The 16725-nt window shown below is 39.2% G+C and overlaps 1 protein-coding gene across 2 annotated transcripts in view; it reads right to left on the reverse strand.

Moving 5' to 3' along the window:
* Window positions 1-16725, reverse strand: part of PRDM5 (PR/SET domain 5) — a 138219-nt gene that overhangs the window by 50337 nt on the left and 71157 nt on the right. For both annotated transcript variants that reach the window (XM_078852476.1, XM_078852475.1), the window contains one exon: window positions 4779-4872. In XM_078852476.1, the coding sequence (XP_078708602.1) occupies window positions 4779-4872 (94 nt within the window). The remainder of the gene's footprint in view (window positions 1-4778; window positions 4873-16725) is intronic.

Consider the following 16725-nt stretch of genomic DNA (forward strand, 5'->3'; position numbering starts at 1 on the left):
TGCTTGTGAAAGATACTTTGTAAAGCAGGGTCTTTCAAACTGTGGATCATGGTGAGACTGCAAATGGGGTCAAAGTGGGTCACAATAGGTCATATAAAATAAATTCAATATATCATATGGTAATACTGGATCCATAACATAAGACTTGTAATGGTATGTCTCTTTCAGGCCAATGTAGTGTTGTAACCTGAGCATCCCATATAGGAGTTCAGCTGGATTGGTACAGGATGCCAGAGCCCCTACTAATAAAAGAAAATTTGAGCCCATGTGTGCCTGGATTTACCTAAGACAAAACAGGACAAGCCCCACTGAACACAGTTATATACAACATGAATCACCAGTACCCATGCTGAGAGAACGCGACAACCCATGTCACTGAATTGGGACACCAGCCACGTCTGCTGAAATCACTAAGACCTGAAGGCATTTCTGGGACATTCACAACTGTGATGTTCAGTCTTTGTCAAAACTCAGCTCTGGCTGGGGAGGGGTGACCCAGAAAGATGGGATTGTTTCATTCATAGCTCAGAATGAAATGAGATATGCAGAAATGTGATGACAAACACAGGAGGGTATAATTTTGCATTGATTTAATTCAAAACCACAGTGTTTAATGGATGCCAACAGCATGAAGTCTTCAAAATTATTGCAACGTTTAGAAACGATGGTTTCATGTTTAATAAGCAGCCAAGCTCTCTTACTGCTCAGATAATCTCCTAAAAACCTGTCAAGTCTTTCCCAAAGCAGTTAAAAGTAATAAACTTTATTTATTAAAGGCCATCAAAAGAATTCTTGACTTTTTGCACTGCTTTCTGATGACAGGGATTCCCTTCACTGGCAACTCATATTTCCCTTTGCAGTGATGTAGCCCCTCAGAAGGTGAAGCACGACTTTGACCCTTTCAATTAACTGGAGAAGTACAGATTGTCCACAATGAACAGCAATCTCCCCTTTTTGACAACTTCAGTGATTCATCTTGGTGGCACACATGGTCTAACTTTGCTGACATCTTTGGTTACCAGGGAAAAACTGAACTCTTCTCTCTTCCTGGAGAGGGCAGAGCCTCCACAGGCTCCTTTCACCCACAGCCCATTTGCTCCAAGATATTTTTTTTCTTGGGGGGAGAGAGGGGGGAGAAGGAAGGGGTTGCTGCCCTTCACACCTCAGAGAGCACCTGAAGCTCCCATTGGTTGTAATGTTGTGGAAGAAACAGATATGGAGGACAGAAGAAGAAATACAGATACATTAGGGGATAGAAGGAGGAAGAGATATGGGTTGAAGCTTGTGGATGAAAGTCTTGCAAGGTTTTGAAAAGTTGGGTTGTCAGTGAAAGAACAAAGAAAAAGAGAGGGAGGGAAGGAGAGGTTGCACTGCAGTTCTTTATTATTTATTATGCCTACCCTGACCTTAATTTCCTTTTGTATTTTTAGTTTGTTTTTTAATTTTCTTTAGCTAAACTATATACAACTATTTCAGCAGAATTCTCTTTTTTACACCTGCTATGAGGGATAACTTTCACATTCATTAGAGAATAAGAGCTAAACATATAAATTAATTTCATCCTTTTAGCCAGTCCATAAAAGATTTTTGTCTGGCTACATGATCAGATATGGGACTATTGAAATTACCAGTATCCTGCACTGGATGCATTTAGACGTGTAAACTGTATCACAAAACAGCTTTTATCTTAACAGATAGCCATGGTAGAAGAAAGTGATTAAGACTTTTACCAAACATAGTAGAAAGCCAAGTGATTAAACATACACATGCTGTCATCTTCCTGCAACCCAAATTTGTTTATGCAAAAGTGAACAGACTGTCACAGGAAGCCTATTTGTTAACAGCAGCTTTGCATGTCAAACTCAAACCTACATCCTTTCATGCTGGAAGCAAACCATCACTAAAACTTTCAGCTACATGCCAATTACTTGAATTAAATCTGTAGTGGGTGGTAACTGAAATCCGCCAATATGACTAATTTGTTTTTCAGCATGTTTGTATAAATCCTGTGTACACTGAAAATAATAATATGGTTTGGGTGCAATTATGTACACAAGATTATGTGACACACACAAATGGGTATCAGGACATTATAATGAAAGAGACTTTGTGACAAAAACAACTTTGAGTAGAGTTGGGCTTAGGAACAGAATGTTTGGATCTGGATTAGATATAGGATAGGATTGGAATCTGAGGCTGGATCAAGACTAGGGTCTGAATTTGGATTTTATACTGTTGCAATTTTGCACGTTTTTTGGGAGATTTCAAAACCATATCAAAACCAGAACTGGGAAACAGGCCCCTTGTCGTTCTGGATTCAACCCAGAAACCAAAAGATAAGGGTGAAGTTCAGATCTAGGGATTCAAACCCATACTGCTTGATCTGACATTTGAAAGGGCGCAGATTTGAGAGACTCTGATGTTGGCACCCTTTCGTCTATGAAGATTTTAAAATGGTCACAAGAAGTTGCTATGTTTCCATTTTCTCCCAGAGTCATTTGGGCCCGAGAGAAAGTACAAGCTTTAGAATCATTCTATAGTCTGGTGATTAGAGCATTCATCCGGGAGGTGGGAGACCCAGGATCCAGTCCCTCTGCTCCAGTGACCATTTATTCAGAAAGCAACAGCTTCACCAGGAGAGCTTGAGGGAGCTTCACACCAGAATATCCCACAGCCCAATGATTACAGCATTCACCTGAACAGATTCCAGTGTAAATCCCTTTTCCTCCTCAGGTGGAGAGGGGACTTCAGCTGGTGGTCCCCTATAACCCAGCGGAGTACCCTACCCCCTGGGACCTGTTCCGGACTGCCCCCCACCAGCTATTTTGTCTGAACTCACTCAAGGGGACTGATCCAGTAGATGCCCTCTGAGCATGCTTACTGGATTGAGCCCTGCACTCAACTTAGGTGGAGGAATGCCTGCCTTCCCCGGTTTGTGAATTGCTGTGGGGCTTAGGCAGGAGATAGGGGCCCAGGTATCTACAGGGAGGCAGCATGCTCAGAGGCAGAAACATAGACCGCTAGGGAACTTTTACTTTGAAAACTTAGGCATCAAGTGAGTTTGTGCATTGCAGTGATCCCAAAACAGGGACTTTTGTAAATTCAGACCAAAGAGTCTTAACAGGGCAAGAGTGACCCACACCCACTCTCCTAATGCAGCAGATAAGACCCCAAAAGGATCCTTCCACTTGTCCCTAAAAGACAGCCTTAGTAGATTCTAGAATTTGTCTGCAACACATGCCTCTCAATGCATACCACCTTCAAAAAACAAGCTAGGGAACTTCAATGCAGAATGCTGCTAGACACTAAAAAACATGGACTGAACAGAGTCACTGGTTTTATGGCTCATGGCAACAATTTGTAACACATCCTACTGCCTGCTAAAACTGCCCAATCCATTTTAAGTGGTCTCCTACAGCATGTGTGAAACCTTTATGCTCAGAATTCTCTCTCACCTTGTATTTAGCTCAGACACTCTGGTTACCTTCCCCAGACCTGAAGAAGAGCTCTGTGTAAGCTTGAAAGCCTCTCTCAGAAATGAGGACCTCTAGCTGCACCTGCCCAGTTGTCAGGCAGCCAACAATCGCAGCTAGGCCACAGCAGAACCACCTGATTGGTTAAGGCAGTCAGGTGGCTTGCTATTAAACCCAGCAGCTGGGAGGATCAGTGGCTGCATAATGCACACACCCACAGATTGTCTGCCTCCCTGTGCTCACCTTACTCCAAGCCTTGCTCCTGCTTACTCCTACATTACTCCAGCCTAGACCCTGTCGTGCACCCACTCTTGTTCCAGTCTTGCTCATGCCTTGGAACCAGCCCTGCTCCTGCCTCCCTTGCATGAGGTAATCTGGTTCTGACCCTTGGCCCTGGTTCTGACTGTCTGCCTCACTCCTTGGTGCTGGCATTTGGATTTTGACTCAGTTTTGACCTTTGGCTCCAGTCGCCATCTCCGACTCTATTTTGGCCTTGTGCTCAGGCATTTGGACTCCGAGCCCTAGACCTGATTCCTGCTCCACACACTAGACTGCCTATGAGCCAGTCTCCTGCCACCTTGTCCCTTCCACCAACAGAAGCTGATCCAATAAAATATATTCCCTCACCAAACTTGTCTCTCACGCTAATATTCTGGCATGTGTGAAGCGTCTCTCTAACTTCACCTCATCTTGTACTGCCCACAAGAACCAGAAATCACTAACATGGTGATACATTTATAGAATCAGTTTTTGCTTCCAAAGGCGAAAACAACAAAACTGACCATCTAATTTATATGCAATAAATTTTTAGTCAATCAATGTGATTGCATCAATCCAATATTTGATAGCACGATATTCTTTACCATCGGAACTATGGTGATGTCTCAAAACACTAAGGGCCATATTCTGCTTGCCTTACTTATGGGAGTTGTTCCATTCAAGTCACTGGGGAAGATCCTCAACTGGTGCTAACTGTCATAGCTCCACTGAAGTCATGTGAGACTACACAAACAAGGGTAGCAGGATTTTGCTCCAAATTAATCAGGCCAGAACAGCAGGCTGATTAGTAGGAAAGTTCTTTCATGGACAAACAGATGGGTAATCAGATAGTCTAATGGGATTTTTGTAATTGTTATGTTTGAAGCATGGTAGCTGTTAATCAAGTTAATCAGGCAAAAAGAGCACTAAAAATCTCAAAATGCTGTGATAAGTCACCCAGTGTGTAAAACGGTAGTTAGATTGCTAGAAATATTTTTGTTATATATCTAAAGAACTAAGTTCTCTTTACCACATAAGCTACTGTACCTGTATGACTCCGAATATGAACTCTTAATGTTCCATTGCTTGCAAACTTCTGTCCACAATATGGGCAAATTTTCTCCTTTTCCCCTGTGTGTGTCTAGATAGGAAGGAAAGAAAAAAAAAGTTAAGAAGAAAAGAAGATTTTGCATAGCTTTAAAGAATGAGGATCCACAGAAGATTCAATAGACTTGACATTGACCATTTCTCTTTTGTTTTTTTCTCTATTTTATTTTTTTTTCTTCCAAGCTTATATTTCCTTCCACAGTCATTCCATATTTGATTCCATGCCATCAGGCAGAGATTCTAAAGAATTAATCATAGATGTTCTTTTAGTCCACAAAATAGCTAAAGTTTCTAAACTAATCTCATTACTGATTGTAAAATAAACCTGTTTATCAAATCTAACTACAGTTTCACTGAGTTTATAATTCCTTTAATAGTTTGGTTTATAAACATTTGATTAATTTGTATGTGCTTTTGGAAATATCCAATGGGGGGAGGTGACAGGGGACTAAGCAGAAAACTGCTTAGCCAAACCTCTGTCACTCCAGCTCCAATTAAGAGAGGTGAATTGTAGGTGGGCAGATCACCTGGCCCTGATTGGGAAAGCTGGAACAGCTGCTGCCTCATCAGGCTGGGGCTGGATAAAAGTCCCAGGGGAAGGAAGCCAGGGGAGGAGCTGGACAGGCTGTAAGCTGTATTAGAGGGAAGGCAGTGAGGGGAAGCAGAGAGAGCTAGCTTTCCCCCTCTCTCCTGCTGGTGGCCTGTAAGAAGGGGACTATGTGTATGGTGGAAAGGTGGTGGGAACACAACCTGTAAATAAAAGCATCAGGTGAGCACTGTACCAAGGGTCTCTGTGTGACTTTCTCAGCCCAGTGGGGGCAGGAGCCAGGAAGGCCCTGCTGGGACCTCGCTACATGGGAGCAGGATATTTTCAGTGCCAAATACTATTTCCAGTACAAAACAGGAAATAGTGCCTTGATTTCTTCAAGGCAGCATTAACCTCAATAAAATAAGCCCACTGCCTAAAAGCTTGTGTTTTTGTCTAGTCTTATTTTATTTTATTACAAAATAGACTACAGTTTGATTTGTCCTTTAGATAATTGTTTCTCTAGGAAAAAGAACTGGAATTGGTGTGTGAGGGAACTTTCTCCACAACTTCTGGTTCTAACTGGCTTATGAGATCTAATTGTAACATAATTTGGAGCAGAGTTTAAATATAACTCAACAAACAGACAGTCCTTCAACATACAAAACTCTAATTCACTTCAATGCATATAGGTTGCAAGATGGACCCTATGTATTTAATGAATAATAAATATTAGATTAATCAATTTATGGAAATTTCTGTAAAATATTTTTGTGCATCTCATACTTTGATAAGGAATCTATTCAAGTGTATATTTCATAGTATGCTTGTGTTAACTGGCAGCTTTGGAAGAAAAAAGTCTGTTTCAAGGCAAGAATTGCTATAAACCCATTATGAACATCTGTGGACACAATTTCAAATTCTACACAGTTATTTTCATATGTATCTCCATTTGCAAGACAAACCGTGAAAGACTGTGTTCTTGTGGTATTTCCAGTTTGAACCAAATGATGCAATGCTGGAGATCTTATAAAAATCAGTCTTTCTTGCGAGATGTTCATGAACCCTAAAAAGTTGAGAACCACTCAGCATCTTTTGAGGTTAGACCATAGTTCGCTATTTTTTATTCAGAACATTTTAGTCTATATTTTGAATACTCAAAATTATTTGGACTACTATCCGCTGGCTTAAAAACAGCAAGAAAAACCCCTTAATTTGGTCCACATTTCGTGTAAAAAGATCAGCTCTATCATTTATGTATGTCACCTAAATTTACTTGAGTGACATACATAAATTAAGGTTTCAGAGTAGCAGCCGTGTTAGTCTATATTCGCAAAAAGAAAAGGAGTACTTGTGGCACCTTAGAGACTAACAAATTTATTTGAGCATAAGCTTTCATGAGCTACAGCTCACTTCATCAGATGCATTCAGTGGAAAATACAGTGGGGAGATTTATTAAGAAATCAGATCTGAAAAATACAGATTGCCATGTTTAGGCAATACTGAAGACAAGAAATTATAGCTATTTGGAGTTATTTTTGTATGCAGTTATATTTTCAGACTGCACTTCCTACTCCAACAGCTATATTCCAGGTTTACCAAGATAAGAGTTAATATTTTTATTGTATAAATAAGAAAAATGTTAGTTACGGTTAGTCAAAAGGCTATGTGCGTGTGTGTACACACACATACTAAATTCCCTGTGGATAATAGAAGAGCCCACTCCTCCCCTGGGTAAACTGCTTTCATCATTATCTGAAAGAGCAGCACATTTCTTGAACTTCAGCTTTTCTGTATCTTATTATCAGATACATTTTACCATGAAAACACTAACTTGTCTTCTTAAACTTAAAGTAACTGATAATCTAATTAAGACTATAAACTTCACCATCAGTCATACACAGATAGAACACATGACTTTCTTGAGGTCTCTTTGTCCCTCCCAATAATTTTATTCCTACAATGATTAAAAATTCAATTTCTAGGTTTACTTTCCTTATTAAAAGCCTTACTGAGATATATAATGTTGACATAGCTCAGCTTATCAAATGCATCAGCATAGATAAAACACAGTCGGATCAGAAAGTTAAGACTGTGCTTACTGGCCAATACCTTTACCTATCAACTATAAAAACCAACCTAGAGTGATGTACTGAGCATTTGCAATTTTCACTGACTTCAATGGGAACTAAGAGCATTCAGTATTAGAGGTAGTGTTCAGTACCTTTGCATAATTGGCCCTTTTATGGCTAGAATGTCATACTGCCATATTGTACAGCTATTTTGAAGGAACAAAACTACCACCCTGAACATAAAGGTAACGAAAGGACCACTTTGCAGTGAAAGCTGTGGGTGTGGATTCTTGCAGATTTTCACATATTGCTCTGAGGCCCCAGTTCAGGAAAGCATTTTAAGCATATGCTTAAGTATGTGCTTAATGTTAATATGGATATTTTCCTTAACTGGGGTCTAACAGTATAGCTCAAACTAACCTGGAGAAGATGCTCTCCCATTCGATTCTAAACATTCTATGTTGCTGAAACTAACAGCACAGATTGATTTACATTGAACAGCAACTTATTCCACACCTAAGCACATTTACTGAATGTGACTACTCATAGTGGAAGGTACTACTCAAAGACAGGAAGGATGTCAAAATCTGGCCCCTATTTCATTTGTTACTTTATCAATTATTGACGGTAACAATTACAGTCACTTGAAGTTATTTGACTGTACTTGCATCTAAACTGTGTATTTACTACGCATGATATCAGGATTATCTAGACAAAAATGTTTTCAATACAAAAATAAAAGGTAACATCAAAATATTGATTGTGAAAAAGCAGAAAACATTCAATAAGCTCAAACTGATTCTCTTCCCACAATGAAAGGCTGAAATATTTGAACATATATTGTGAAGCTTGTTGGAATTAAAAGGGATTCTACCTAACAGTTACAATGTGATCACAACCATGTTATCTTACGAATAACCTAAACACTGGGAAACAGCAACTCCCATCTCAGGGCTACCACTAGCCTTCTTTTCTGAATAAAGATTTATCAGTCTACTGAATTGTATACAGACAGGATCGTGTCTACCCTTCTCTGGGGAGTTGTTTGAAAACATTAACATTCTTCATTTAGGATTACTGACTGTATTTCAAATGGGACAGCAGAGGTAAGATTACTAAACCATTCATCCCACTGACAAATTCAGTTTTTAAAACTTTGCATTTAATTCTTCGCAGGTCAGAAAAATAATTCTCATTTTGATTGAAAAATCCTCAGCCATTATAAAGTTATACATTCTTTAGTCTTCAGTAAATACCTTAACTCACATGGTATGCATTATACTGTAGTCGAAGTTAAAGTAAATGGGATACAATTTCAAAATCCAACAAACACGCACTTTTCTCTCCATGACGCCAGGGATATGAATGTTAAATCCATCTTGATTAGGATAAGGTTGTTTAGAAGTTTTATATATCTTCTATGGCAACATTGGGGGAGTCCAGATAGACAACTACTAATTCATTCAGAATAACCAAAAAAATCACAGTATTCCCTGAAGCAATACATAACTTCCGCAGGAGTTCTTGGTTGCTCAAATACATGGCCAGTCTTATTTATAATAGCAGCTCAAAATGGTAGTGGTTACAATAGAGAATGAACCAAAGAGACCAATGGGATAAAGGATAGGTACTTCTCATTTTTTAAAATAAAAACTAATTATCTGTTTTTTAATTAAAAAAACAAATATTTTTAGGAATATGTTTAAAGTCTGGTATTTATTTAGTATTTATGATCCTCAGATCTCATGATTCATCCTTAGCAGGATCTCTTAACAAGGAAAAAAGAGAAAATTAATAAGAAAGCATTAAAAAAACCTCAAACCCTGCAATCTGGATCTTAGATACACTATGGATCAATTCTCCATTCAAGTTTGTGTGACTAATACATGTGGATGAAAAGAAAAATAAAGAACAATAAGTCCCTTCGTTGGGACTTACTTCGCGTCTTAGATTTAACTTCTTCATGTCATCTGGGGTTAAAATGAGAGTGTGTTTTTAATAATTATCTTAACAATAAAAACTGTTTAAATTACGAGTCACATGCCCTGAAGTTCTCACTCTGTCCTTACTGCAGCAAAACTCCATTGACTTCAAAGGAATATTTGCTGGAGTGAGGACTAAGTTAAAACTTTAGAATTTGGCTGTTTGACTCTTATACAATTTTCTATTTTATGATACACAGAATACTTAGTGATAACAGTAAGACAGACACACTTTCAAATCAACCCAGTTCTTCAGAAGGTAAAGGACTAGTTTGGATGGGGGGATTTATAGTTAGGACAACAGTTCTCTTTGGAGACATTGGGCCTTAAGGTCATGGCTACAGTGTAAAGTGATATACAGCTGTCACAAGGACTTTATTCACCTGGTAACAGTTACAAAGTTATTATTAGAATCATAGAATATCAGGGTTGGAAGGGACCTCAGGAGGTCATCTAGTCCAACCCCCTGCTCAAAAGCAGAACCAATCCCCAATTAAATCATCCCAGCCAGGGCTTTGTCAAGCCTGACCTTAAAAACTTCTAAGGAAGGAGATTCTACCACCTCCCTAGGTAACGCATTCCAGTGTTTCACCACCCTCCTAGTGAAAAAGTTTTTCCTAATATCCAACCTAAACCTCCCCCATTGCAACTTGAGACCATTACTCCTTGTCCTGTCCTCTTCTACCACTGAGAATAGTTTAGAACCATCCTCTCTGGAACCACCTCTCAGGTAGTTGAAAGCAGCTATCAAATCCCCCCTCAGTCTTCTCTTCTACAGACTAAACAATCCCAGTTCCCTCAGCCTCTCCTCATAAGTCATGTGTTCCAGACCCCTAATCATTTTTGTTGCCCTTTGCTGGACTCTCTCCAATTTATCCACATCCTTCTTGTAGTGTGGGGCCCAAAACTGGACACAGTACTCCAAATGAGGCCTCACCAATGTCGAATAGAGGGGGACGATCACGTCCCTCGATCTGCTTGCTATGCCCCTACTTATACATCCCAAAATGCCATTGGCCTTCTTGGCAACAAGGGCACACTGCTGACTCATATCCAGCTTCTCGTCCACTGTCACCCCTAGGTCCTTTTCCGCAGAACTGCTGCCTAGCCATTCGGTCCCTAGTCTGTAGCTGTGCATTGGGTTCTTCCGTCCTAAGTGCAGGACCCTGCATTTATCCTTATTGAACCTCATCAGATTTCTTTTGGCCCAATCCTCCAATTTGTCTAGGTCCCTCTGTATCCTATCCCTGCCCTCCAGCGTATCTACCAGTCCTCCCAGTTTAGTATCATCCGCAAATTTGCTGAGAGTGCAATCCACACCATCCTCCAGATCATTTATGAAGATATTGAACAAAACCGGCCCCAGGACCGACCCCTGGGGCACTCCATTTGACACCGGCTGCCAACTAGACATGGAGCCATTGATCACTACCTGTTGAGCCCGACAATCTAGCCAACTTTCTACCCACCTTATAGTGCATTCATCCATCCCATACTTCTTTAACTTGCTGACAAGAATACTGTGGGAGACCGTGTCAAAAGCTTTGCTAAAGTCAAGAAACAATACATCCACTGCTTTCCCTTCATCCACAGAACCAGTAATCTCATCATAGAAGGCGATTAGATTAGTCAGGCATGACCTTCCCTTGGTGAATCCATGCTGACTGTTCCTGATCACTTTCCTCTCATGTAAGTGCTTCAGGATTGATTCTTTGAGGACCTGCTCCATGATTTTTCCGGGGACTGAGGTGAGGCTGACTGGCCTGTAGTTCCCAGGATCCTCCTTCTTCCCTTTTTTAAAGATGGGCACTACATTAGCCTTTTTCCAGTCATTCGGGACTTCCCCCGTTCACCACGAGTTTTCAAAGATAATGGCCAATGGCTCTGCAATCACAGCCGCCAATTCCTTTAGCACTCTCGGATGCAACTCATCCGGCCCCATGGACTTGTGCACGTCCAGCTTTTCTAAATAGTCCCTAACCACCTCTTTCTCCACAGAGGGCTGGCCATCTATTCCCCATGTTGTGATGCCCAGCGCAGCAGTCTGGGAGCTGACCTTGTTAGTGAAGACAGAAGCAAAAAAAGCTTTGAGTACATTAGCTTTTTCCACATCCTCTGTCACTAGGTTGCCTCCCTCATTCATTAAGGGGCCCACACTTTCCTTGGCTTTCTTCTTGTTGCCAACATACCTGAAGAAACCCTTCTTGTTACTCTTAACATCTCTTGCTAGCTGCAGCTCCAGGTGCGATTTGGCCCTCCTGATTTCATTCCTACATGCCCGAGCAATATTTTTATACTCTTTCCTGGTCATATGTCCAACCTTCCACTTCTTGTAAGCTTCTTTTTTATGTTTAAGATCCTCTAGGATTTCACCGTTAAGCCAAGCTGGTCGCCTGCCATATTTACTATTCTTTCGACACATCAGGATGGTTTGTCCCTGTAACCTCAACAGGGATTCCTTGAAATACAGCCAGCTCTCCTGGACTCCTTTCCCCTTCATGTTAGTCCCCCAGGGGATCCTACCCATCCATTCCCTGAGGGAGTCAAAGTCTGCTTTCCTGAAGTCCAGGGTCCGTATCCTGCTGCTTACCTTTCTTCCCTGTGTCAGGATCCTGAACTCAACCAACTCATGGTCACTGCCTCCCAGATTCCCATCCACTTTTGCTTCCCCTACTAATTCTTCCCGGTTTGTGAGCAGCAGGTCAAGAAAAGCTCCCCCCCTAGTTGGCTCCTCTAGCACTTGCACCAGGAAATTGTCCCATCCCCCTTAGAGATGGGCTTAAGTTTGGATCTAGATTCAGATCTGAATTTCCTCAAAGTGCAAGGGGCTGCAGGAATGTACTTTTAGACAAAGGGCTTAGTACATGTCTAATTATTATGTAACCTCTTAAAATCTTATATGGTGTTTTACTGGCTATCACTTGGTAGACCCTTCAGGATTTTCCCCTGCATAATTAGACCAACGTTGCACACACAAAAATCATCATCCAGTGACCTCGGTTTGACAACAGTATTTATATTTCTCAAATAAAGGATTTAATGTGCTTTTAAAACAAATGTTATACGCAGATTATGAGAAATATCTTCCATCAGACATCAATGCTGTAAATTTGTACCTACAGTTTTCATTACTGTTAATTGCACCCATAAAAGACACAATTACTTTAAACATCTGCATGAGCACAAGCTGAACAGACAGACATCTCTCAGATTTGCACACAAAGCAACTGCATTTTGCAACCACAAACTGTATCTTTTGAGGAGGGACATATGATTGTGTCCACAAAATTAGAAGCCATTTTTCAAAATGTTGACTCATATATAATTATGTCTCTGTGTGCACATTATATAGATATATATATACATACATACATATACACACATACACACACAAATATATAAAAGATGTGTATGTGCAACCTATGTAAGTATTCCTATGACACTGATCACTGTATAGTTAGTATCAGAGTTCTTAGATAAATTATACAGATTCAAATCTACATGCACAAACATACCAGCATAGATTCATATTCATCAAAGAAGGAGCAAATATTACCATTTAATTCAAACTTTGAAAAGATAAAAACTAAGATTAAATTCTGTCATCATTAGCACGTCTCTGAAATGTTTTTGTAGCTTCAGAAATTCAGTTAAAACCAATTAAAAGAAACAGATGCCATTATCTTTAAGTACATGAGATATTTTGTATGATATTTACATCCTTAACATTTTCCATTTTTTCCACAAACCATATTAGTGTGGGGATCAGAATTCTATACTACTTGCCATCTCAGCTATTTTAAAATGAAGGCATAACAAACTTCAAAACAGAAAGATACATACTACACAGTAGAGTCTGATTCTGAAGTCACTTCTCAGGTTTTACACATGCAAAGCTCCTATGAACTTCAATAGGAGATTTGCCTGCAAAAAGATTTAATAAAGGACTTCAGATCAGTGTTGAAGAGATGCACTTGAAATTAAAGTTAACCTTGTAATAGAAAAATTAACAGGAAATAAACCAAAAGCTTCAAAAACAGGCACACAGGCATCTTTTTTAGGCCACGATCCTGAGATTTGTTTAGTGGCTTTGTCTCCTACTTGTTCCAATGGGAGTTAAATGGTTCAGCATCTTGCTGCATGGGGCCCTTAATAAAGAAATGACTGATCATTTGTAAACAGTTACAATAGACATAAGAAAAGAATAGCTAAGAAGCACAATGTATTTCTACACTAGCTAATCACCTTTGGACTCCTGTGTTCAAACCGTGTCTGAGACCAGTCATGGGTGAAAAGGGTTTGGCAGCTTTTTCTGGTCTTCAAAGAGAATTAGTTAAACAAAACAAAACCATTCCATAGTTTGCAGGATGTCCATCTTCATCTGAAAACTGCTTAAAACTGGAAAGCAAAGATGTTGTAGGCCATACACAGAAGTGACAAGGAAGGTCTACATGAATAAATGCTTACAGCGTGCCTCGCTCTAGCCAGTACTGCAGATGTTCAAAATTAAAGAAAAAGAGCTGGCATAACGCTTTGTGAAGGGGAAAAGACCTACATATTAAAGAACATTCTGAATGATGACATTGTTTTGCCAAGACAGAATTGCAAGTCTGAGGTTCTGCTTGGGTAACAGACAGGAAGAAACCAGGAGAAAAAACAGCAACTGAGACACAGCATTTGCCTACAGCTAAAGAAAAGATGTGATGATATTGGGTTTTTTGGGAACCTGAAACTCAGAAGTCACTTCCTGGAAGTGGGACTGGAGTTCCATCATTCATCAGTCCTACTGAGCATATCAAGGAGTTACATTCTTTCCAAGTATAATACTGGAAGCAAGGGCTGATTAAAGGAAGAAATGGATTGGTCAGGTTATCCCAAGAAACTTCTAGCAGTGTGTATAATTAATAGGAATAAACTTATTTCCTCATTATGTTTTGACAGCGTTAAGGGCAAGTTAGCATTTTCATAGCTACAGCTATAAACATATGCGCGCTGTGTTTTAGGTAAATAGTGTCCCCAGAAGAGTTTTTTTTTAAAAGACTCTTCTATTTGTTCCTTAGATTTAGTTTACATAAATAATATTTATTATATAATATAAAGTATATTAATATAATAAGTTAATAAATTAATAGATTTAAAGTATTAAATATTATTTATAATATTCTTCCTTTTAGAAATTATTTAAACATATACATTTAAACATAATAGCATATGTTACAGAGAATAAAGTAGCTCAACTTTGATCTACCCTCAAACTCTCTATGCAATTAAACAGTACCTATGAAGGGATCAGGGTTTCCAGTCTGCTGAACGACTACATGCATAAAGGATTGGACAGTGGCAGCATAAACTATTCCTATAACCCTCTTAGGCCCATCTTTTTATAGGTGGATTCTGCTATTTATGTAGCATTCCATGAAAATCTTATTTTAAAAATAATTTTTTCCTGTACTCTCAAAAAAACCAAAACAAAACAAATCACACACAACCCTGATGATACATGGTAAATGAGAAAGGTCACAAATTCTTTTTTCCACACATTTTCGGTCTCATTCATTAAAATGGAAAGAAAAAAATGGAAAAAATTACTTAGATTATTTTTAGATTTTACACACGGTTTTACAATCTATATATTTATTCTTAACCACAATAATATGAATTTGATTTTCTTGACTAGAAGATCACAATTTTAAATTTACTTTGTTTACTCAACATATCATTACTAATTAAAAATCAATCAGAGATATTGAAAGCAAACCATTTTGTTGTGGTATCTCAAAGTAGTGCAGTTTCAAACAAAAATCTAATTAAGTAGCCATTTGATGAGCATGATGATCTTTGTCGGAGGAAGAGCAGATCATCATTGTACTGAAGAATTCATATCTTATTCTACTATTTTAATCTGCTCTAAAACAGTAAATTACAAGTGAAGCTTTCAGCAATCGTGCTTCATTTAGTCATCATAACCAACTGACTATAAACCAGCATTAACACAAAAGCATAAAAAAGCACATACACACACTACACTATTCAGCACTGGGTGAAATTGGTTAATGTTTTTTCACAAAAATCTAGCATCCATTTTCTTGAGGGGGCACGGCTGGCCGAAGTTTTTAATGTTTGATAGGCACATCCTAAAGAGTCACATCCTGTGAGGATCCATGGAACTAGAACCCAAGTTTGCAGAGCCTGGGACAGCTGACATTCCCACATTGCCAGCAGAAGGTCATACAGAGCCACATCCAAGGAACACTGTGGAGATTTGGTGGTACTTCCTGCGGAGCCTAAAGGAGATCTAGTGATAGCATCCTGTGGCCTTCTGATTGGCCCATGCCCACTATTTAACCCTGGAGGTTTCCCAGGAAGTTGTCCAGACAGCAGCACAGACTTCTGGCCTATTGTGACTTCAGATCTCACCTTGCTTTCTGATCTCCAGTCTCTGACCCAGCCTGACCCTAACCCTGACTCTAGCTGATCAATCCTGGCTCTCGTGATTACTCTGATCCCTGCTTGCTGACTACACTTTGTGGCCATCTTTGACTTGTGGACACCAGCCCAGCCAGGACCATTAGGCCAACTGCCTACACCCTGTCCTTTGCACATCCCCAAAAGAGGGAAGATGGAGCAGAAAGAAAATGGAACCAGATACAAGAGGAAGAACTAAACAAAGATAAAATGTGGAAAAGGAACAGGAACTCTCCAAACTCCCCACCCCCAGCTCTGTTGAAAAGCTTAAATACAAGATACCCATCATCTACTAGTTTTCACAAGTGTCCCACCCTAGAGATGTGTTTTTCTATTGCAGCTTTCTCTCAGTACCGTTTTCTGGCTTTGTGTTAACAAGCCAATTTTAAAATTCTTCATCGGTAGTAGCAGTGTGGAAGCTATAGCATAGTAAAGGTTCAGATGATTTTGCCACTACGTCCATCAAAGGTAACTATCAAAAAATACTATTTTCTCATCTATGCACTATTGTAATATAAATATTAAATATTTTAATATAAATATTAAATATGAAATAGTAATACAATATGTATTTAAATGTAAGTAAATGAGATAACTGTGACATCAAAACAGATACCAGTAAATTAAACAAATGGAGATCATCAATGCACTTAAATATATTTAAGTAAAGTATATTTAAAACTGTAAAAACCAAAAAACCAAAAAAAAACACCAAAAAAATCTGTTCTATCCTTAACTGGCCCCTTTACTATTTGTAATTTGTGACTGCGTGCTTGGTGCCATACAAAGCTAAGATGATGATGCAATCCACTATGTTCAAGAATTCAGAGGTCTGAGATCAA

This window comes from Lepidochelys kempii, chromosome 4 (genome assembly GCF_965140285.1).
Source record: "Lepidochelys kempii isolate rLepKem1 chromosome 4, rLepKem1.hap1, whole genome shotgun sequence".
Taxonomy (NCBI): Eukaryota; Metazoa; Chordata; order Testudines; family Cheloniidae; genus Lepidochelys; species Lepidochelys kempii.